Below are 25,201 nucleotides of genomic sequence, written 5' to 3'. Positions count from 1 at the left end.
ATGGTATTCAAAGGAAACTATACAGGAATATAATATTTATTAATATTAACAATAAGGAACAGCCAAAAAAAAATATAAACAGTAAGCTAATTATACGACTAGTCAGTGGGTGACCAGACAATCAGGCAACAAAGTAAATTACACATTATCTTAAGTATACACACTAGGGATCGACCAATATCGGTTTTTCGTTGCCGATACTGATACTTTGGCCATTTGCATATCGGTATCGGCCGATATTTTGAACATTTAAATTTTAGCAAAATAAACACAATTTTCGACACAAATCTGTTACTGAACATGGTAATGTTTGTTTATTAACATTTTTAACATTAAGGGCTCCTTCTTCACACATTAACTGCATGAAAACTGATAGGAAAACTTCACTTGCAGGGACATCAGTTTCACATCATCTGATTGTGAATGATGCATAAACTGCTGCAGTGCAGTTAGTGCAATAATTTTAAATCACTACTGCAGTGCAGTCAGTGCAAAACTGTTAGAAAAAAAGCTAGACAAACAGCTAGACAGTGGATTGGAGTCAGTGGACTACCGCTGCAGTAGTGCACTCACTGCAATGATTTTAAATCACTATTGCAGTCAGTACAAATTAAAAACTGCTAGAAAAAAAAACAACAACAAACAGCTAGACAGTAGATTGGAGGAGTCAGTGGACTACTTCTGCAGTAGTGCACTCACTGCAATGATTTTAAATCACTAACTGCAGTCAGTGCAAAACTGCTAGAAAAAAAGCTAGACAGTGGGGAGTCAGTGGACTACTGCTGCAGTAGTACACTCACTTACTGCAATAATTGTAAATCACAACTGCAGTGACTGCACTGCAGTAGTGATTTAACATTATTGCAGCAGTGATGGCGCACTACTGCAGCAGTAGTCCACTGACTCCCCACTGTCTAGCTTTTTTTCTAGCAGTTTTGCACGGACTACGCAGCGCAGTTAGTGCAAAACTGCTAGAAAAAAAGCTAGACAAAAGCTAGACAGTGGAATGGATTGGATTGGAGTTACATAGTTACATAGTTAGTGAGGTTGAAAAAAAGACATCAGTCCATCCAGTTCAACCTATGATGTGTGTGTGTGTGTTTGCTTTTAACCGTACATTGTATACCACTGTATGTTGTGGTCTCTAAGGTGCCCATCTAATAGTTTTTTGAAACTATCAATGCTCCCCGCCGACACGACTGCTTGTGGAAGAGAATTCCACATCCTTACCGCTCTTACAGTGAAGAACCCCTTACACATTTTAAGGTTAAACTGCCTTTCCTCTAGTTTTAGTGAGTGGCCATGTGTCTTATTGTATTCCCTTACTCTGAATAGTTTGTTCCTTATGCTAGGGTCGCCAGTACAGTATTTGTACATTGATATCATATCCCCCCTCAATCGTCTAGTGAAGTGGACACTAGTACTATACTACTACACTTTCAATACTCCCAGTTAAGTAGAACAATATTATAGTGCAGAAAGCATAACATTTCAGCATGTTCACCAGTTAAACGGCTTCTGTTTTTTTAATAAATTGCTGCCACTTCATTAAAACAAGCTCACTTGGTACCGAGGAAGGAGGAGCAGAAAGGTATCTTCTAGATTGAGAAGCAAGTCTTTTGTAGCGTGCCTCATTTTCTTTCCACCACTGAAGAGGATCACCACTGTCAATTACTGGTTCCTTCAAATAGAGATGAAGTTCATCATCCAGGCTCATTATTGCAGATTCAGAAGAATCCTCCGCATGAGGCCCCATTAAAATACTGAACATGGCACCTATTCGACTACGATGAAGTTTCTCTTCGGTTCATTGTCTTTTTGGACATTTTTTCTCTTTTTGAAGCATCCTGGTCTTCCAAATTAGAAACATGCTCTTCTTGACTTCTTTTCGGCAGGAACCTCCTTGCACCTCCTGTTGAAAATCTTCTGTCAGCCATTGTTTTGCCTTGGCCAATACGTCATCAGAAGAGAAAGGATGGTTCTTGTATCGAGGATCCAAAAGACATGCAAGCACATCATTTTTATTCTCTTCATGCTTCTCAAAAAATGTTTGGCGAGGCTGTCCCTCATGGCCTGCCTACATGTTTTGGTGCCACGTGTGTTGGGTCCTTCAATCTCTTGAAGAAGCATCTTCAGCACTCTCACACGTGGGATGACAGATGACACAGATGAGTCCTAATGACTCACCTCTACTGTCACTTCCTCTATGGGGTGGAGGGTCTCAATGACATTGGCTACAATGTCCCACTGATCAGCAGTAGGACAAGACTATCCTCCATAGGGATGCACCGAAATTTCGGCCACCGAAATTATCGGCCGAAAATGAGCCTCTCTCATTTCGGCCGATAATGGGTTAACAGTGCCGAAAATAAAAATGGCCGCCGTGGGGAAGGAGGAGGGCGCAGCGCAGCGCAGGGCAGGTTTCAAAAGTCCCGCCTCTGGCCGGCCGTCCGCCTCTTAATAATGTCCCTACTACTCTGTGCATTATGAATGGACATACTAGGCGGGGGGCGGGGCGAGCGGCCGCTATAGAGAGAACTATTGTGATCCTTCACTGTCAGCTCCTCACGTCTATGTATGAATGAGAACTGAACTGAGCTGACACCGGGCGGGGGGGCGGGCGGAGCGGCCGCTATTAGCTGTGACTATGTGAGAGCTTCACTTCCCTGACAGGCACGTATCTCCGCTGACAAGGAAGAGAAGCTCTCACATAGTCACAGCTAATAGCGGCCGCTCCGCCCGCCCCCCCGCCCGGTGTCAGCTCAGTTCAGTTCTCATTCATACATAGACGTGAGGAGCTGACAGTGAAGGATCACAATAGTTCTCTCTATAGCGGCCGCTCGCCCCGCCCCCCGCCTAGTATGTCCATTCATAATGCACAGAGTAGTAGGGACATCATTGAGAGGCGGTGCCGCCGGCCAGAGGCGGGACTTTTGAATGCAGGAGAGGACACCCGAGGAGGAGGACGCTGAGGCAGTGGGGGAGGGGGGAGGGGAGCTGAGGCAGCTTACCAATGCTATTAGTATTATGAGGCATGAGGGGTTAATGTATTGTCACTGCTGGTCACTCATCTATTAGTGACTGACCAGTGGCAGTTAATTAACCCCTTTTGTGCTGCATTAGTGCAACCAGTGTCAGTGTTAATTAACACTGGTTGCACTAATGCAGCACAAAGGGGTTAATTACCTGCCACTGGTCAGTCACTAATAGATGAGTGACCAGCAGTGACAATACATTAACCCCTCATGCCTCATAATACAAATACCATTGGTAATTAAATTAACCTCTTGCCAACCCATCACAGTACATATACTGTGACAGGGTGGCAGCGACAGGTGTAGGTGTACGTCGCTGCCTGTTTTTGGTTTATGTCCCTGTTCTATCCATTTCAAAATTTTTTGGGGGAAAAAGTCATTTTCGGTTTCGGTTTTCGGCCAAGGGCATCCTGCATTTTCGGTTTCGGTTTCGGCCCAAAATTTTCATTTCGGTGCATCCCTAATCCTCCATATTCACCTAATATATGGTAAGAGCTCGCTTCTGCTCCAGCATTCTTTGCAGCATGTGAAGTGTTGAGTTCCAACGTGTTGGAACAGCATTAATCAAGTTGTTTTTGGGTAGGCCAAGGTCTTCCTAAATGCACCTCAGTTGCTGCTTGGCATGGATTGAATGGTGGAAATGGCCCGCGCACCTCTTCAGCATGCTAATTATGTCAAGCAAAGCTGGTTTGACAGACCATCATTTACCACAAGTTGCAGGGTGTGTGCAAGTCTCATTCCTTTCACCATGTTTGCTCCACTTTCTCTAAGCACAAGCATCACTCGGGTCTTTGGTGATTCCCCATTCTTTTAGCATGCCTAGAAACCTCTCTCTAATGTACTTCATAGTGTGGGATCCTTGTATCACTTTTGTATTCAACACCAAATGCCTTCTTGTCCATCCGCTGTTAATGAAGTAGCATGTAAGACTCATTAGTGATTCTGTTTGTCCTGACCAGCAGTCAGTCGTAAATGAGAGAGTTGCCAGCATTCTCTGGTTTCAGCATAGCCTTTACTTTCTCAACAACCTTTTGGTGAATCTTTCCCAGCATTTCAGTTCGATAATACTTGTCACTTTTCAGTGTGTACCTTGGCTCAACCATCATCTCTGCGATTACTCTGTCCAGCAGTTGGGATATTCCATCCGATTTTAGCCACCTGTTTTTTTTTCTGAAACATATCTGTTGTTGCCTGGGATAGTGATGTTTCACCTTATGATTAATTTTGTTTTTTCTGTGCTACATGATATAATTCAACATGATGAACTCTTAGATGGGCCCAAAGATTTAACGTATTTTTGGTTTTTGCAATTATTGATCTCATGCTTACATTGTTTGTGCACGTGTTGCACACTGCTGCTGCTTTTCCTGGAGATGGAGATGAGAAATAGTCCCAGACCACACTTTTAATTTTTCTATCTGCATCCGACTCCATGGAAATTTGAAAGACACTACTGAAATTTAATATAGGCTTAAAAAAAACTGGCTGGCTGGCACCCTGTGGTGATGAGTGGTTGGCACCCTTTGGTGGGTGGCTGGCTGGCACCCTGTGGTGGCTGGCTGGCACCCTTTGGTGGCTGGCTGGCACCATTCGGTGGATGTCTGGCTGGATATAAACATCTGCTCTGAGTCTCACACTCTAAAGTGGTCATTGCTGGTTTTGGGCATAAAAGCCCCAAATATGTATCTGGGTCCCCCAGTTCCCAGGGTCTGTGTGTTTTGGGAAGACATGGACTTGAATCAGAAACAAGACCACTTCAAGGGTCCCACAGGCACACACCTCCCTTAAAAGTCAGGGCCCATAGTACGTAGGCAAGAGACCACCCTGCAGCCCCCTCCAAAAGCCCCTGTCCTGGCTGGGTCTGTCACACTGCAATAGAATACATTTTTGATCTTGAGTTTAATACAACTGTAATTTGCGTAATTGTGCCATTTTCAGACATTCCAAGTACACAAAATATTTGAGCCCTGAGTTAAGAGGAAGATCTTTGCATTCCCAAAAAATGACTTGTTTTTATATTGTCTAATTGTGAATAAATAGTTTGGCACACCCAATGGTCACTTTTTATAAATGGATTCAAACTTCCAAGACATGATTAAATCTAATTAATAGCTGTGAGAAACTTTTTGAATAGTCTTGCCAGTAACACTTTTGCTGTCCTAGCACAGCATTTACTCACTGTATTGTATCTAGAGGAAGAGCATCTTATAATAGTGTGTTAGCACCACACAGAACACCTTTTAGTCACTCTCCCCTGTAACATATGGGGGAGGTGTTCTGTAGTACTAATAAAACTTCCTAATATCATGGCTTGAGATAACACTGAAAAGTACACAGGACAGCACTGGATTTCTGAGAGGATGAACAGATTTTATTTTATTTTTTGCATTCATGGAAGAGTGCAGCAGAAAGACTAGATTATCTAGCCTTTCATAGGCGATTCTAAAACAAACCGATTAGTCTTGTGGGTGAGCAATTACAGCCTGATAAATGTTCCTTCACAAACATGCAGACGCACCTTTTTTGTGACTGAGGCTGGCAGTCAGCGCTTCGGTTACTCGACTGACCCAAGTATCATAAGACTGCGCCCGAGATTTCACACCGTATAGCAAGGCAGGGAATTCTTCCAGAGAGTAGCGGTACCTAGAAGCAGCAAAAACAATGCGCAATAAAAAAAGGGAGCAAACTACTAAAATGCAGCCTGCGCTCCTAAAACATGGACTTTAAAATAATAATAAAAAGTGTACTTCTACCCAAAACCTAACTTTTTTTTTTCTTTTTTGTTTTATAGGTTGTGAAGGTGTATTAAATCTGTTGTTATGCTTTACTTTTTTACAGAATCTACCCAAAAATATTTTGTCACTATGTCAATTCAGGGCAAAGGGACAGAGTCAATTTAGAGCTCCTTTGCTTCGTGGGAGCCACAGCAAAGATCATCATTAACCCTGTGTTAGTTCCATGTCAGAGTGTCGATATAATCAATAATGGGAGGAGGTTACATATCACCAAACCTAAAAACACCATGTACCTTGCAGTGGCTCTAAAGAACTATGGAGGAATGGAGATTGGGTGACACGTGGGGTAGGCAAATAAAACTGGGTTAGGTGTTGTCCTTAACTCCTTCCTACCGGCCATACACATACAGCTATATAATGGGATTTTTGACCTACTGTAAAATCCATTCCTGATGTTCATTGACAGACACAGCTCCTGATCTTCATAACCATTGGGTTATACTGCCCCCTACAGTAGGACACTAGGCAGTCCCAAGGGGTATACTCTCTCTCTGCTATAGGCATTCAGTTTTGTTAAAAGTAGAAGAATTACAACTCCACAGAGGGGTGGGTGCTGTGTGCATCAATGAACATCAGTATAATGGATTTTACCGCAAGTCAAAAATCCCATTTTCTCTTTTGTTATTGACGGACACAGCTACTTATCTTCATAACCATTGGGATGTCCCAAAGCAGTTTTAAACATGAGGGGTAGAAACAGAAAAAAATATTATCCAGGCTAAACAGTAGGCAACCGGAGCTCAACCAAAACAACTGGAGCTCATCTGAAAAAAACAATACACGCTCAAAGAGGAACAAGTAATCTAAACAGCAGCCTGCAAAACCTTGCGTCCAAAGGAAGCATCCGCAGATGCCAACACATCCACTTTATAGAACTTTGTGAAAGTGTGCACAGACGACCAGGTGGCCACCTTGCAAACGTGCGTCAATGACGCCTGATGACGGAAGGCCCAGGGAGGCACTGTGCGCCTTGACAGGGAAAGGAGGAACCTGACCCTTGATGAATAGGCCAGAATCACCGCCTGTCTGATCCATCTGGAAATGGTCGCAGAGGAAGCGGGCAACCCTTTCCGAGGCCCAACAGTGAGCACAAATAGTGAGTCTGACTTCCTAAAAGACTCTGTAGCTGCAAGGTACACCCTAATTGCCCGAACCACATCCAAGGCATGTTTCGGACTGGGACACAGGGAAGGCAACACAATGTCTTAATTTAAATAAAAATCAGAGAAAGCCTTTGGGAGGAATGAGGGACAGGTGGGGGGAACCACCTTATCTCTGTGAATCACCAAGTAAGACGAATGACAGGATAACTCCACCAATTCTGACACCCTGTGCGCAGAGGTGATAGCCACCCAAAATGCCACCTTCTGAGACAGCGTAAGCTGGGGAATCTCCTGAAGATTCTCAAAAGGATGCTTCTGGGGGACCGAAAGCACCAAATTGAGGTACCAAGGTAGCAACGCAGACCGCATTGGAGGAACCAAATGTCGGGCACCCTGAAGAAGGGTACGCACCAGGGTGTGTGTGGCCAAGGGTCGTTGGACGAAGACCGCCAAAGCCGACACCTGGCCCTTGATGGTACTCAAGGGCAATTTCTGTTCAAGCCCTCTCGTTGAAGGAAGGTTCAAGCCACCGAGAAGGAGCGAGGATAAACCCCTACAGACTCACACCACACAATGCATGTCTTCCACATATGATGGTAGATCTTCCTAGAAAAAGATTTCCTAGCTTTTACCAGCATTGGAATCACCGATCTTAGATAAACTTCTAGCCATCAGCACCTGGCGTTCAACAGCCAAGCTGTTAAAGCCAGCGACTGTAAAGAGGATGGAGGATTGGTCCTTGGGACAGCAGATCCTCCCTGGGAAACGTCGGTGACCAGCCACATCAGATTGGCGTACCAGCCCGGCGAGGCCAGTCCAGAGCCATTAAAGCGGAGTTCCAAGCACAAAATCGATTTTTTTTTTGTGCCCCTCCGCTAGTTAGACATCACCTGAAAAGGAATTGGATAGTTAGGTTTTTTTTTTTGTTTACTCACCTTGTAATTGATGATCGTAAATACTCACCTCAGAGTACTTCCTCCCTCAGCGCCGCGGCTCACCCGTCACTTCCTGTCATCGCTCCCAGGAATCAATGCGACGGCACCGGCCCCGCTCGTCACTTCCGGGCGACGCCGCATTCCCCTGCTAAACAGCTTCTGGGCATGCCCAGAAGCTGTGGAGGAATGCGGCACCGCACCGGAAGTGACGAGAGGGGCCGGTGCAGGCGCATTCTGGGACAAGAAGACGCGGAAGAAGACACAGAAGAGGACCGCGCCGGCTTCAGCTGCCCACAAGAGAGATGGAAACGCTGTGGAAGAAATTTTATAAGTAAGTATTTCTTCTAAAAGGTAAGTGCGAACCGGGACAGATCAGAGGCTAGCCATTGTGGAATGTGCTAGCCCTGACTGTCCCGGGGGTATGTTTATTGAAAAATGACTTCTGTGCCCGGAACTCCGCTTTAAGATGACCGGAATCCCTTCTGACTCGATCCTGCGTAGAAGTCTTGGCAGAAGTTTGAGAGGAGAGAAGGCGTAAATCAGATGATACTGAACCTACAGGGCCACCAGCGCATCTGTGGAGTCTGCGAGAGGATCCTGTGAACGAGCCACAAACCTCTGCACCTGTTATACCGAGATGCCAACAGATCCTCCACGGGGATGCCCCACCAGAGACACAACTGATGAAACGCCTCCGGATAAAGAGACCACTCCCCTTGGTCCAATGCCTGCCGACTGAAGTAATCAGTCTGCCAGTTTTCCACCCCGGGAATGTATACGGCGGAGAGGGCTGAAACGAACCGTTCTGCCCACCTTAGAATGCTGGCTACCTCCCGAGCTGTAAGGACACATGGCATTGTCCGATCGAATGCGCACTGGACATCCCTGAAGACGATCCGTCCAATGGTCCAGGCACAGTCTGATTGCTCAGAGTTCCAAGACATTAATCGGTAGTCTGGACTCTTCCAGTGTCGAGATCCCCTGAGTAGAATTTATCCCGGACAGGAAGGGAGTCCCCCAACGAACACACAGGAGATGAAACCCCTCAGGGTGCAAGGTCCAACACCCAACGACTCAGGTAATCGGCTTGCCAGTTCTCCACACCACTGGAATGTGTACAGCAGAGAGGGGCGGAACAAATATTTCCGCCCAGGCCAGAATCTCGGCCACCTCCTTGGCTGCCAAGACACTCTTGGTGCCCCCCTGTTAATTGATGTAAGCCACGGCCGTGGCATTGTCTCATTGAATCTGAACCGGACAATCTTGCAGACGAGTCGTCCAATGGCTCAGACAAAGCTTTATTGCTCTGAGCTGCAAAACCTTTATCGGTAGTTTCGACTCTTCCATTGTCCAGGTACCCTGGGCACAGAGCTTCCCCAGCACCCAGCCGCAGCCCGATAGGCTGGTGTCCGTGGTCACCACCATCCAAAACAATGAGGAAGGACTTGCCCTGGCATAGTGCTGGAGACCGAATCCACCACAATAGAGCAGAATTTGTGTTGTGGCTTAACCGAATCAAAGAGTCCAAGGACTTTGGATCTTTGTTCCATTTGACAAGAAACTCCCGTTGCAAAGGTCGGGTATGGAACTGAGCAAACGGAACCGCCTCGAAGGTTGATACCATCAGACCCAAGGCCCACATGCAAACTCGAAGAGAGGACAGACTGTTCACCAACAACAACCCAATCATCTCCTGCAACTTTTGCAACTTGTCCAGGGGAAGAAACACCTTGGCCGAGGCTGAATCCAATGTCAAGCCCAGATAATCCAGTCTCAAGACAGGCGTCAGCGCGGATTTCTTGAATCTGATGTTCCAACCAAAATCCGGCAGAGTTTTGACAGTGACTGTCAGATCCCCCAACAAGACTGAAGGAGAGTCCGCTCTCAACAGGAGATCGTCTAGATACCCCAGTACTGCAATCCCCCCGCTGGCGCAGCAATGCCAATACCGGTGCTAAGCCCTTGGTAAACACTCTGGGAGTTGAGGAGAGACCAAAGGTTAATGCCGCAAATTGATAATGCTCCTCTGCAACAGCAAAGCGAAGAAACCCCTGGTGTCCAGCGTAAATAGGGATGTGTAGATATGCTTGTAGTTCCTCTGGATCTTGGTTCTCAGGAACTGTAACAGATCCCCAATACTTGGACCAAGTATTTCTGTCTTAGGTCCCCAGAATCTCAAGTGATGCAGTCCTGGCCCCTCAATTCCCCCCAAACATCAGCCTCCAGCTTGATAAAGGTTAAAACAAATGACACTTTATTTACCAACTCACTTGCAATATATATCCAGTAATTAACATACCTGGCCATCTGGACAGACACAGGTGAATGAGACTTCAACATTATCATAATTAATTCAACAAACCCAAAACATAGCCGAATACACATTCCTAGAAGTGTGAACACACTTAACCTCTAAACAGATGAAAGCAGGAGACATAGGCTCTCAGACAGCCCGTCTACATATACAACACACCTTAGTAGAACTGTCAATACACATCCCCCCAGTATACCAAACCTGAGTCTTATGTCATTAGCATCTGTTTAGTCTCTCTTGTAACAGGCAGCTTTTAGGCCTGTACCATTGATCCCAGTCGGAGTCCGTATCTTGGGGTGACCTGGATTTGAGTCCAAAGCAACACTACTCCCATTGTCCCCCAGCATATACCCCCACACAGAGGTGCACTCCCCTACAAGCCAGGGCCCATAGTCCGTGGGCAGGAGGCTGGCCTCCACACTCCTCCAGTAGCCCGTGGCGAACATTCCAGCAAATGGGCGTTCGGCACAGGAACTAACTAGTGAAAATAAAAAAAAACACAAATTAACAAACTTTTCCATAATAGCTAAGAGCAAAGTCCTAGCAGGAAGCTATGTCCTACTCCTTAAACTAGGCAGAAACAAACTGCTTGATTATAGCAGGGTGTGTGGGGTTATGCCTGCAGGGAAAGGCCCCCATAGGTGTGGTTAAGCTTTTTTCCTGCCTAGAGCCTATTCCTCATAGGAGGAGCATAACCCCATAGTCTATGACTAGATGGAGCTGCGTCTGTCGATGAACGATAGAGAAATAGCATTTTATTCTCAAATCATTTGTCCCAGCACTGTGACCAACAGCTACCGGCTACAAAGTAGGCATGGCTCCACCAATAATGAATACTCAAGAGGTTACAGACAAGCTAAAGTTCAGAATAGCGGACAATGTTTTTTTTGCCATCTGTGTCTTCCTGTCCCAATGACACTTCACACACATTTCCTTTATGGGACTCAAAGTGACAAAGTAGTAAGGGGAAAGCACTTTAATGTAGTCACAGTCAGAAATAAGAACTATTCCCACACTTTAAAAATAAATGAATCATTGACTAGTGTTAGGCTTTTAACACACTAGTGAAGCACAAGTTAGGGTAGCCCAAGTTTACGGCCATGTACAAACCTGCTATGACAATGCTCACCTGAGACACTTGTCCTGCATTGAACACGAGCACAACTCTTCGCCATGATGCAGACACACAAGACGGTCAGAACTGCAGTTACAAGTGAGGGCAGAGAGAAAACAAGTTGTTCTACAAGATGCACATTGTCTCTCATCATCTGGGACAAGTTCAAATACTTCCTCTTCCGACTGCTGGACTCCCTGCAACCAAAACAGCAGTTCTCAAAAATGACAAATGGAATGAACCAACATAAAATTTAAAAGAACCGAACAGCAGATCTAGATGTAAAACTCTGTCCTTACCAGCTGTAGGACAGCTTCCCGCAGGCGAGTCTCTTCCTCAATCATTACGGTCATCTCCTTGGATACAGCAGCTGCCAAGCCAACGTCCAAGCACTCTGGGTCAGCTGCCATCTTGAAGATCAGCTCCTCGTGTGAGAAGACACAGTATCGTCTCAAATGGCGGTAATGATTCACACATTGGCGTCCCATGGGCAGCTATCAAGGACCGAACAAACATGAGTAATTCATTTATATCGATATAGCTTTTTCTCAAGTGGGATCTTTTGACATAAAGGTTTCCCCTGCCAGTCACCTGTAATGAACACCGAGCCATGCATGCATAGAATGTAACGGATCCCAAATACTTTGGCTCTGTATATCAGTTGTAAGTCTCCCAAATCCCAAGTGATGTAGTAATTATAGCTCCCAGTTCCCTAAACATCAGCCTAGACTTGATAAAGGGTAAAATGAATCTCTATAATCTAGGGCTAATGGCCCACTTTCATACAATACAGAAACACAGTAAACACGCTTATGACACTCCCATAAACACAACAGGTCAGGTGAGCCTGATTACATCATCATATGCAGATGAAATTGTATACAGAAACATAATTAACCTGTGCTTATTACCTAGCCATCTGGACAAGAACAATAGGTGAATGGGAATTCATACCCAGACAATGTTATAATTGACATGCTAATTAACTCAGCACTACAACAAGGCTAAAACAAAGTACATTACACATTATACTAAGTGTAAACACAGAACACCTTTTTAAACAGACAATAGCAGAAGTCCCCAGTAGCAGACTGTCGAAGTCCCCAGTAGCAGACTGTCCGTCTCCTACACAGAAGTACTTGGAATCCACATCTAAGCAATGCTTTGATTATTCAGAAGTAACAGACTTCATGGCAACAGTCTACAATAGTCTATGAGGCAAAGCTCATACAATGTTCTATCATCCTTGCAAAGTGGAATTATTGTATCAGATTTCTTGAGGGATATTATGGATAAATATTACTGTCCTAGTTGAAGTAATTAAAACCATATTCTCAGTGTCCATTAAGTAGTTGTCCATCATTTTCTCGATCACCCTGTGCCCCTAGCATACACCTCACAAACAGTAGTGTTACCTTAAAAGCCAGGGCCCATAGTCAGTAGGCTAGCCTCCACACTTCTCCAGGAGCCCGTGGCGAACGTCCAACAAAGAGGCGTTTGTCACAAGACCCTATTGATCTTTCTGTCATAAATGCTTCCCCTGTCTGTCACTTTTAATGTACACTGAGCCATGCATGCATAGCTTAGAGTGCATTAACGGCACCCGATCTGTGCTGTGATGATGTTACTCCTGTGCACACACACGGGAATGGCGTCATTGTGGCCTGGTCAAACAGCTTAATGGAGCAGTGCTGGAGAGCTTATTATGACAGGTATGTGATTAACCTGCAGGAGAAATTATTTTTTCTTTTAAATTACACAGAGTTAACTAATGTTTTAAATTGAAAAAGAAAAGGGTGATCCTGCTAGGTCACTAAAAAAAAAAAAAAAAAAAAAAAAGGCGTGCTGGTAGCAAGAAGGGTTATCCTGGGCTGGCCTACAGTCTTTATTTGCCAGAGTCCAATCCTCCTGTGGGTGGAAGTAAAAAAAACTTCCTGTGTGCCTCAATGTACAGGAAAGAAATGCAATTTACCCCATTACACAGCAATGTTTATGACCCGTTTATGTCCTCTATCATACTAGAAGAACAAGTTTCAAAACCATCAACTTCTGTTAAATGTAAAGTCTAAAAACTCAGTGAATCACCAAACACAAATAACAGAGGTGTAGTAAAAGTGTCCAACCACATCAGAGCACAGTGGTGGACCCGCTGGGGTAGCATTGGTAACCAAAGTATCCATCTCAATAGGTCATGTGCCAGGATCAGGTGATATAAACATCACATCTCATTGGTCTACCTTCAAATCCTTCTCAGTATCACTACGTCTTTCAGTATTTACATTTTTGGAAGACACTTTAATCTGACCCAGGAAACACATCCTAGAAACAATCTTATTTAGGTAAACATACCCAGTCCGCTGTGCAGAAGTTCACTGCTTCAGCAAAGTTGTAGCCTTGGTTAAACCCGGAATGGTAAGCACGAGGAAAAGTGACCACAAACTCCCCAGCACACTGGTTGGTTCTGTAAACCTAAAATCAAGCATATGAACCGAACAAGTTTAATCCAAAAGTGATCTTCCTAAAAATCCATGAGAGATGGCAATGACATCACTGTGACCTTGATCAGACTCACCGGTACACTGTGTTCCATCAGGATGTTGGGGTTCATGATGGTCACAAGCTGATGTAACAGATCTGGCTGGGCCTCGAACAATTCTGGAGCCAGTTCTCTCATGACATCCTCCAGCTGCTCTGCTGCATGGGATGGAACACCATACCAAGTCTTGGGCTCTCCCCTGCATGGAATATTATGAAGTAAAAGTTTAATAGAGGAGAGAGAAAAAAGAAATGAAAGCAAGGTTATTGTGTTCTCCGTACTTCAAGGTAAAATTCCAGGCTAAACCTAACTACTCCCTCCTAACACCCATGTTGAACAAATCTGTACGAGAGATTTAGTTCCCCATTTTCAGCCCACTCCAGTCTGGTCACGGGATCCCCATGTCAGCCATCAGGGGCTGCAGGGCAGAGTAGAGAGCACTCTTCAACAGCTGGGAATGCCTGGGAGCCGTAATGTCACCCATAGGCTCCTCCTATGGCCCATCCATTGTTGGCACTCCCTCCTCTCCCCTGCTGCCATCAATGGCTGACACAGGCAAGGGTATGGGTCCTGGATTTGAGCAGGGTGAAAATAGGTAAATATTTACATCTTACATAGGTTTAGCCTTGAATTCTAATTTAACATCTGAAATCCTTTCCTCCTAAAACAGAGACCTTTTTTTTAAAAAAAAAACAGCAGTATGACCTTACTGCAGCCATAATGCTGCATAGTGGTATATTTTCATCTTGGAGACTTTAAAGAAAATGTCACTTAGTTTGCTTTGATGAGTGAAGAAGAAGAAAAAAAAAAAAAAAAAGCAGGAGAAGAACCCCGTCACATGACCTTCAAAGTCACGTGACCTGCCTGAAGTTTTTGTCACATTCCACAGTATGGAGCAATAAAGTAATATTTGCTCTCTGCTATAGAAAGATCCCTGAGCGTTAGGCCTCATTCACACGGGATGATTTAATCAGTGCCCCATACAGGACCAGGTTTACCAGTACAGACATGCACTGGAGTTTTGTGCATAACCGTGTCGGCAGTCCCCGTGCCTGTCAGTTGGGATGCAGTGGCTGCACAGACACACTCCCTGCGAACGAGGCCTCATAAGATGCTAATATAGACAAGATGGTTGAAAAAAAAAAAGTTGAAGTCATGGAAGTAAGCACCTAGGGGTAACTTTTTGCCAGTCTCTAGTAACCCTGAATATTTACAAGTGATGCAAAACAAATGAACAATATAACAAAAGACAAAGTCCAAAACTTTCCTTTAAATTAGGTATGCAGTTACTTGTAACATACCAATGAAGGTAATTAATGGAATAGCTCCAGTGATCCTCGATATGCCAGCAGAAAGAAGAGAAGCACATCCCCACATAAAGCCAGGGTACCTTCATGCCAGAGATGTCCACGTTGATGTGGGACAGGACAGACTGCTCGAGAACAGGCATATTATTGAGGTTCCATCCACATTGAGCATAATCCTGTCATTTAAGAAAAACAAGAATTAACAGGTTGACCACCCGGTGACAAACCAAACTCCACAAAGGTGTCCAAATATGATAACAGCACAGGCTGTTTTTCTTCCCCCTAAAGTCTAAAGGTGGCCATATGCATAACAGGCTGGTTGTACAATCACAGTATAATTTACTTCAGATTTACCAAAATTGTGCAATGTGAAGGCCTATTTTATTAATCCGTTTAAAATGACACCCAATTATGAATTACAGGTTTAAAGAAGAGAGCACAATTGTAAACCAGTATGGTCAGAGTAAACTTTAGAACACACCATCAGTTTTTTTTTCGTTCAACCCAGCGGGCTGAACGAAAAAACACCAAAGAGCTCGGGAGGAGATCCTAGCTACAGCTCCCCGCCAGAACACACTGGTCAGTGCTCTCAGTCATTGGCTGAGAGCGCTTATCGGATGCCGATCTGCAGACCTTTTTTGGTCATACGCCTTTGACAGAAGCCTGACGTTCAGCCAGTTTCTGTCGGACCGGCTGTCTTACACACAGGCCGAATGTCAGCTGATTTCTATTGAACAGGCCGATAGCGCCCGATATTCGGCATGTGTGTATCGAGGTTATAGCTGGCCATACATTATACAATTATCTTGTACAATTTCCTTACATTCACCTTCAACTATGTAGTGCTAGGGCCTTCCTGACTGGATATAAATTGAAAGTGTTGTTTAGGTTTGACCTCATATTATATGTTTTTTTGGTAAATCGAAAAGGAAATTTGTACAAGAAAATTATGTAATGTATGGCCAGCCTAAGGGTGAACGTACACAGGTGTTAGATTGACTTTTAGGAAGAGAGACTTTAAAACTGAGGTTTATTCTAATTATATTTTACCTTCCCTGGTTCCCCTCTCTCCCCCGATCAACAAAGAAGATCAGTGTGCAGTGAAATCAGAGTAACTCGTTTCAGCACAAGAGAGGAGCCTGTATAACTGATGGGACAACTGAAGTTCAGCTTTAACGGATTGCAAATGCCTGAGTACATTAGCCCTGAAGAGAACCTGTAATCGGTGCACGTTTCCTCTCACCTCCTCATCTGTGGAAAGCTTCCTCCGGCCATCAAGCACCGGAAAGCCACTACCAAAATCTCTAGAAGAAATGTCCGCCCCATATTCTACAATGACGTCCTCTTCAATGGAGCTAACCAGGCGCCAGAACTCCTTTTCCACCAGCTCAGTGGGCACCATCTGTATAAACAAGGAAGGTGGAGTTATCAGGAAGTTTTGTTAAACATGTTTATAGACCACTCTGGACAAAACTCCATATTAAGTAACAAATTAGCAACCCTAATGCAGACATTTTGCTAGCTGTTTGGTGATTTTTTTTTCTTTTCAATGATTTTTATTGAAAGTTTTCAGCATACAAACGTGTGTTATAACAAAACAGCAATAATTGAAAAACGGTACGAAACCGTATAACAGTCCCAGTGGTCAGGTAGTACAGTCCGGGATAGACAAGCATAAAAATACAGTAGGAAACTTGTTATTTCCCAGGAGGGAGACCTTGCGAAGTGAGGGCTCAAGGACTCCCACACACGTGGAGATATAGAGACGTCCCCCCGCAATGCGTCAGAACTCCAACAAACAATATCAGCCTTCGCTAATTGATAAACATATAGGCTACTGCTAGATAGCTGGGCTGAAACCAACCTAGAAGATTAAACCACAGCCGATGACCACCGAGAAATCCTCAGCAAAAAAATAAAATAAAAGAAAAAGGCTGCTGAGAGACAAATATAGCGGATAAAGGAAATGGAGAAGAAAGAAGAAATGGAAAGAAAAGGCAAGAGAAAGAGGAAGAAATGGACCCAACCCCGCCCACCGGACCCCCACCTCCAGACCCAAGCGGACTACTTATTCGTTCTCAGTAAGATAATTGAGCCAGGGTTCCCACACTTTGTCGAATATGTGCATCTTATCATCCAGTTGAGCCGACAGCCTCTCATTCAGCATTATCCAGGATAGTTTGTGTCTAAGTTGCTCAAACCGCAGGACAGGAGACCTCCAAGATCTAGCAATCGTAATTTTGGCCGCTGTAAAAATAAATGTTATAAGTTTCCTTTGCGCCCTGGTTGCCGAGTCCACCTTTCTGCCCAGTAGGGCCTGCTGCGGTGACTTAGTCAGGTTTATCTGTGTAAGAGAGTATATACAGTTATACACTCTGATCCAGAAACGTCTCACTTTGGGGCATTGCCACCAAATGTGGAACATAGAACCAACCTGGCCACAGCCTCAGAAACACTGAGGAGACGCCCCGGGCACAAAGGATGCTATCCTGGTCGGCACCATGTACCAACGCAGTAGTACCTTATAATTAGCTTCTATGATTGAGGTGTTAATTAGGGATCTGGAGGCCTCCTGAGCCATGGCATGCCAGTCTGCCAAATCAATGGTTTCCTGGACGTCTGCCTCCCAACGCTCCATGTATGGGAGTTTCAGAGGAGAGTCCGTCAACATATTGTAAATCATTGAAATATAGCCCCGCAATTTGTCGTGTTTGCGACACAAAAATTCCATAGAAGTCATGGTGGTCAGGTCAGAGAGGTTAGAGAGAGAACGCAGAAAATGATCAATTTGAGTAAACCTAAAATATTCCGAGGCAGGCAACGTATATTTATCAATCAACTGTTGTTTCTTAAGAATACCTCTATGGTCAAAAAAGTCTGCAATACGGAGTAGTCCCTTGTTTGTCCACCACTGGAACGATTTGGGTGAGAGACCCGGGGGGAACCCGCTATTATTGAGGATCGGGGCCAGGGGAGCATGCGGGGAGCGAAAGCCATGCAATTTAGACAATCGGTCCCAGAGGGCTAGGGAGTGAGACAAGGCCGGGCAAAGATAATGGGGGCGATCTCTGGGTGGCAACCACATAATGTTGGAGATCTCTCGGTCCAAGACGGAGCTAGCCTCCATTCTCATCCAGATTGCAGGGGGTTGATGGGTATGAAATTTCGCTAATTGGGCTAATTGTGCAGCGTAATAATATTTCAGCAAGTCTGGCACTCCCAGACCGCCCCTGATTTTAGGCGTGTAAAGCGTTCTTTTGTTCACCCTGGGTCTCTTATTCCCCCAGATAAATGCGAGAACCTGGCTCTGAAATCGAAGCACCTCCGACCTCTTTAGTGCAACTGGTAGCGTGCGAAACAAATACAACACCCTCGGAAGGACATTCATTTTGACTGAGTGCAGTCGACCAAACCATGAGGGAGGGTGTAATGACCACCGTTCCATGTCCACCTTCAAACGGGCAAATAATGACGGATAATTTTTGGAGTATAATGTGTGCAGGGAAGGAGTCAAATTGATACCTAAGTAAGGCAGGGAATCGGAGTGCCAGACAAATTTAAATGTGTTCTGAAGCAAAGTTACTGTCCGTGCTTCAAGGGTAATGTTCATAGCCTGCGATTTTGCTTGGTTCACATGCAGTCCCGATATGCGCGAGAAGGTTTCTAACAGTGCAAACAAATTGGGCAAGGTAGTGATGGGTGAGGAGACTACAGCCAAAAGGTCGTCCGCAAAAAGGACACATTTATGTTCTATACCTCCGCAGACCACCCCCCGGATATCCGCTGAGTCCCGAATTTTGGCCGCCAATGGTTCCAGGGCTAATACGAAGAGGAGAGGAGAAAGGGGGCAGCCCTGGCGGGTGCCCCTACCTATAGATATAGCTTCTGAGGAATAGCCCTTCAACCTGAGTATGGCCTTGGGTGTATCGTAGAGGGCCCGCAGCAAGGTGAGAAAGGGGAGGCCGAAACCAAACCGGTTCAGTACGTCGAAGAGGTAGTCCCATGATAAAGAATCAAATGCTTTGTGGATGTCTAATGAAAGGAGCATGCCCCTGCGCTACCCTCCCCCATCCCAGTTCGAGCGGATTGCAGAAATTAGGTCAATAACCCGCTGAGTCTGATCCGAGGTCTGACGACCCGGGACAAATCCCGCTTGGTCGGGGTGTATATAGGTGGCCAAAAATGAGCCAAGTCTAGTGGCCATGATTTTGGCTAGAATCTTCAGATCTGAATTGATCAAGGAAATCGGGCGATAATTTTCGCAAGAGCTATGATCCTTGCCCGGTTTAGGAAGGACATGAATGTACGCTACGTTTTCCTGGGGCGGAAGGGACCCCCCGTCTCGAATAGCGTTAAATAAGGCACAAAGATGTGGGGCCAACACGTCCCGGAATTTACGATAATAAGCCCCAGAATATCCATCCGGTCCAGGGGCCCTGGAGGGGTGCAATCCCTTGATCGCTTGTACCACTTCCGATTCCGTAATCGCGGCGTTCATGGCGTCGGTATGGGCGGTCGACAATCGCGGCAGATTCAGATCCGCAAAAAATTCGTCAGCTAGTTCCCGCCCGTAATTCGACGGAGCCCTGTAGAGTTTCGTGTAAAATTGTGTAAATTCTTTAGTCAGTAGATCAGGATTACGGGATAATTCCCCCGTCCGCAATCGCAACCTGGGCAAGGCCGAGGTGAAGGGGCGGGGGGTCAACTTCCTGGCCAGTAGCGTACTCGGTTTGTCTCCCATTGCGTAAAACCGGTGGCGGGACCATCGGAGATATTTCTCCGCTCGGGTCGTAAGGCTCAGATTCAGTGCTAGCCTGGCAGCGTCTATCTTATGTCTGATATCCACTTGAGGATGTAACTTCTGTTCATTGAGCAATGCAGTGAGCGTTTGCTCCTGAGTTTGTAGGACGCTCTCCCGGGAACGCTTTAGTCTAGCTGCGATCTGAATCAATTTACCTCGGATCGTGGCTTTGTGCGCCGCCCAGGTAATGATCGGGGACGTAGCACCCGGACCATTTTCCCGGAAAAACAATTTTATGTCCTGTTCCACCTCCTGCAAGACCCCGGGATCGTTCAAGAGGGACGCGTTGAGCCGCCACGGGGACGGGCCTGGTTTAGACCACAATGCCGTGAATTGCACCAACACCGGGGAGTGGTCAGACCAAGGGGTCGCCAGAATCCGCGCCAAGCACACGTTCGGGGCAAGAGCGGAGCTGGAAAACACATGGTCAATTCTAGAGTAGGTGCCGTGCACATGAAAAATAGGTATAGTCCCGCTGGGAGGGATTAAGTTCCCTCCAAAGGTCCAGCAAGTCCCAGTCATGCAGGAGGCGGGCCAGTTTATGCCCGTTCTTCGGTAAGTGCTTGAACCTGGGTTTACCCGGGTCGGATTTGTCCAATGTCTGTTCCAGGGGGAGATTACTATCACCCCCCAGAATCACCTTGCCCTGCACTTTGGGAAGTAACGTTCGCAGCATGTCATGAAAAAACGCCAGCTGACCCGAATTTGGGGCGTAGTATGATATAAAAGATACTAGTTGGTCATTAATGCGACCCACCACCATAAGGTAGCGTCCGTCCCTGTCCCGGACTACTGTCACCGGGGTGAAGAACACCCTGCGAGAGAAGCATATGGCCACTCCCCGCTTCTTGTCTAGGCCGGATGAGAGGAAAAACTGAGGGTAGTAGGAGGAGAGGTATCTAGGGGCTGGGTGATTTTTTTTTTTATTTTACTCGGTGTACAATGCAACTTTATAAAGTCACTGAAAGGAAAGGAGGTAAATTGCTGCAGGCATGTGCAGGAACCCTAGAGGCTGAAGCGCAGGCCATTTTGACATGCAAAGCTTTCTGCCCTTTTTTCAGAACATTCTCATTAGCCAGTAAGGCTGCCCATCAGACTGCTGTCCCAATAAGAATGTGTGAGGGTGGAGCTTAGCAAAAAGCTTTGACACTACCCATACTAATTGAAACTTTGTTTGTCAGAATCAGCTAGCATTGCCCCTTAACAAGAGTGTTTGGGAGGCTGCTGCAGGTATGTGCCAGTCTCACTGCCTGCATATTATACTTGCAGCAGTTTGCTTCCCCTCACTATATCTCTTTAGAGAGCCAGAATTCAAACCAAAAAATGCAAACACCTACATGCACCGGCATGTTGAAGTAGTCTGATTTGAAGCTGTCTGCCATCTCTCCGAAGCTCTGTAAGGTGTACTCTCTCACAGCCTGTTCAAAACCGAATGCTTCACGTGGTTTGCTGCACTCCTTAAAGAAGCAAAGGAAAGGTCATTAGATTAGATCTACATCTGGAATCCCACCTTCCCATCCACATGCAGCTTCTGGACCCCTACAATCTATCCTAGGTCTGTCCCTCTCATATCTCCTTAATTTTGCCTTTCTTTGCACCTGCGAGATCAGATTACCCCAGACATTTCATTACAAGTAAAACTGCGACTCATATACTGTTGGAGAAAACCACATGCTACAAATCTAACAGAAGGAAAAGCTTTTGCTAGTGTTTTTCAGTTATAAAGGCCTTAAAGCACAACTAAACCACCAGACCAGATAGACAATATTTTTTAAACAATATGGTGTCTGCACTCATTTCTGTCATTGGCAGTTTTTCTGCTCCCAGTCTCCTTCTGGGTTCACAGCCTTTGGCTATCTTGAAAGTCCAGTCCAGGATGATGCAACTTCCATGCACGCATGCACACAGGACTTACTTTGTGCTGGCACAAAGTTGTGCTGTACACTAAGCTGCTTATGTGTGGTTCAGGGTATAGTTGCCAAAATAAAAAAATAAAAGTCTGCCTGACAGCACTTTTTTAGTTTCACTTGAAAGTTCACCTTTCGAACAGGTTACAACAGTATTTAGAGAGTTTAATATGAGTCACGTTCCAGCTTGTGCCCGACTCCCCTCCCTCACCCCTTCCCCTTTAACAGCAGGCAGTGGGATCCTCTTCCCACACCAACTGACACATTTTAAAACTGGCGCGGCTCCACCCACACAGCCACATCATTCATTCACAGGAATTTGTGAATGAATGAGCTACATATCCTGCCTGCCACCACAGCAGACGGCTTGTAGTTCTCAATGAACTACAAGGGCACTGATTAGCACCTGTACATTGGTCACTGGGCAAGGAAGCTGGAGTAATTGCAGTATCTGCAGAAGCCTGACATTGCACCAGGGATCCAATCAACTTGGGTGCAATGCTTTTGCAGGCTGCTGGGGGAAAAAAAAAATAAATGCAAATTGTTTCATTCAGAACAGCTGCAATTCCTTTGGGGAGTAATGCTGTGATCAGCTCACAGCTATCACATGGTACCTGGGTAAATGACCACCCCTATGGTAACAATGAACTCATCTGATGAAAGTATGTAAAAAAAAAAAAAATAAGAAAAGGTAATAAAAAAATGTATTTATTTTTTAAAGATACTGTCTCCAGTCAGTATGCCTGATCACCGCCACACCAGTAATATGATGATGCTGTACTGTAAGAAAAACTGTGAAAAGCTAATTTTGTTTATTTTCCCAAATAATGGCAACATAAGATGACAAACATCTCAGACTGTCTACTTTTTCAAAAGGGGCCATTTTACCTGGCATTTTAAAGGGCTCAAGAAATGAGATAGCACATCAGGATTGATCAATTTTGAAATATATATATATATATATATATATATATATATATATATATATATACATATATACATACATACATACACACACACACACATATATATATATATATATATATATATATATATATATATATATATATATATACATATACATATACATATACATACACACACACCATAGTTTGTATACGCTATAACTTTCACACAAACTAATTAATATACACTTATTGGGATTTTTTTAAACCAAAGACATGTAGCATAAATCATTTTGGCCTAAATGTATGAAGAAATTTAATTGGATAGGTTTATAACAGAAAGTAGAAAATATAGTTTTTTTTTCAGCCTTTTTTTCGTTTATATAACAAAAAATAAAAAAACCCAGCGGTGATCAAATAACACCAAAAGAAAGCACTATTTGTGTGAAAAAAATGATTTAAATGTAATTTTCGTACAGTGTTGCATGACTATGCAATTGCCAGTGAAAGTAGCACAGTGCTGAATAACAAAAAATGGCCTGATCATGTAGTGGGTGAAAACTTCCGGAGGTCAAACGCTTAAAGGTGAACTTATCCTTTAATCTCCTCCCACCTGGGCACTGCATATAAACGGCCGGGTGGGAGCTTTCTTCTTCTGAGTGGACGTTCCTGGAGGAAGAATCTTTTACAGGGAACACCTGCCACATCTGTCCCAGGGAACACCTGCCACATCTGTCCCAGGGAACACCTGCCACATCCCAGTGATCAATATTGGTCACATCTGTCCCAGGAATCATCTGCGCACATCTGTCCACATGACAAAAAAATTTAGCAGCGAGGAGGCTTTCCATATACTCCAGAGTATGTCGGACGAGAGTAGCAGGGAACTCTCTCCGTCAGACTCATATAGTGAGTATGAGCCAGTAGAAAGCAGTGGCTCTGAAATGGAAACTGAGGAGGACAGAATCCTAACAAAGAGGCTCGGGAGATTTGAGCAGGCATCCACCAGTAGCGCAATAAATCCTGAGGCATCCACCAGCAGCGCAGCACTCCAAGATTATAGGCAGGCATCCACCAGAAGTTCTGCAAGTCCTTGTGCAGGGGCAAGCACAAGAAAGGCAACATTCCTAGATGATGGGCCAGATGCAAGTAACAGGGCATCCCATCCACAATGAGGCAGGGCCCCATACTAGCCTCCCGGAAGTATTATTGTACCCCACATGGCTGCCTGATACTTTGGCAGAACCTGTAATTCCCCCTTTTACAGCACAGCCAGGCCCTCACATACAATCAGAAAATGTAATCCCACTTTATTATTTTCATTTATTCTTCACGGATGATCTGCTGAATTATATTGTGGAGCAGTGTAATCTGTACACCAGCCAACATTTTGCCAGCAATCCTGATTCTTCCTATGCCCACCCTTTTGCTTGGAAAAACCTCACCGCGGAAGAATTTAAAATTTTCCATGGACTAACCCTTAATATGGGGATGACAGAAAAAAAAAAAAAAATGAACTCCATTCCTACTGGTCTACCCAACCTATCTATCATGAGCCAGTCTACTCCACTTTGATGACCAGAAACAGTTACGAAATTCGATTTTTTACATTTCAACAACAATGCCCTGTGCCTCCCTCAAAATCATCCTGATTACGATAAACAAAATGTTTCAAAATTCGGCCCCTAATCAATTTTTTTTTGCTCCAGGTTCAAGCAAATGTTTACCCCCGATATAAATATTTGTGTAGATGAATCCCTAGTCCATTTCACCGGAAGACTTGGCATCAAGCAATACCTCCACAGTAAACCGGCCAAATATGGGGTAAAATTTTACAAGGCATGCGACAGGGCCAAGGGTTACACATATGATTTTAAAATTTATGAGGTAAAGGACAGTTAGCTAACCCCCCCTAGATGCCCTACCTATATGGGGACAAGTGGCAAAATAGTCTGGCAGCTAATAGAACCACTGTTTGGGAAGGGGTACCACCTATATGTAGACAATTTCTACACGAGTCTCCCACTTTTCTGCCATCTCTACCTAAAGAAGACTGTGGCCTGTGGGACAGCACGGTCCACAAAGGCTTTCCACAGAGATTGGTCACTAAGAAATTGAATCGGGGGGAAAAAAAAAAATAGTATGCGGAATGAAGAGGTACTAGCCCTAAAGTGGAGAGATAAAAGAGATCTCTACATCCTTTTCACAATACATGATGCTACCTTGGTGGAACTTCAGACAAGACGAGGTTCCATCCAGAAGCCAAAATGTATACCTGAATATAACCTATTAATGGGAGGGGGGAGGGATATGAATGACCAGCTGATACTGCCATACTTGGCCACTAGGAGATCACTTTTTTGGTAGAAGAAAGTCACCATTTATTTGATTCAACTAGCCCTGCTCAATTCATATGTTACTTTTCCAAGTGCACCCAAAGATCCCTAAC

At 44.8% G+C, this 25,201-nt stretch overlaps 1 protein-coding gene across 4 annotated transcripts in view; it reads right to left on the bottom strand.

Annotated features, from left to right (window-relative positions):
• The window catches only part of KDM5A (lysine demethylase 5A), a 132,341-nt gene that overhangs the window by 56,689 nt on the left and 50,451 nt on the right, over positions 1 to 25,201 (bottom strand). For all 4 annotated transcript variants that reach the window (XM_082254626.1, XM_082254627.1, XM_082254629.1 and 1 more), the window contains 8 exons: positions 21,278 to 21,397; positions 16,383 to 16,541; positions 15,134 to 15,315; positions 13,869 to 14,031; positions 13,646 to 13,765; positions 11,596 to 11,790; positions 11,312 to 11,493; positions 5,554 to 5,678 (listed from right to left, as the gene is read on the bottom strand). In XM_082254626.1, the coding sequence (XP_082110752.1) occupies positions 5,554 to 5,678; positions 11,312 to 11,493; positions 11,596 to 11,790; positions 13,646 to 13,765; positions 13,869 to 14,031; positions 15,134 to 15,315; positions 16,383 to 16,541; positions 21,278 to 21,397 (1,246 nt within the window). The remainder of the gene's footprint in view (positions 1 to 5,553; positions 5,679 to 11,311; positions 11,494 to 11,595; positions 11,791 to 13,645; positions 13,766 to 13,868; positions 14,032 to 15,133; positions 15,316 to 16,382; positions 16,542 to 21,277; positions 21,398 to 25,201) is intronic.

Source organism: Pelophylax lessonae, assembly GCF_965119305.1.
Source record: "Pelophylax lessonae genome assembly, chromosome: 4".
Taxonomy (NCBI): Eukaryota; Metazoa; Chordata; class Amphibia; order Anura; family Ranidae; genus Pelophylax; species Pelophylax lessonae.
This window is presented reverse-complemented; position numbering and strand designations above follow the sequence as displayed.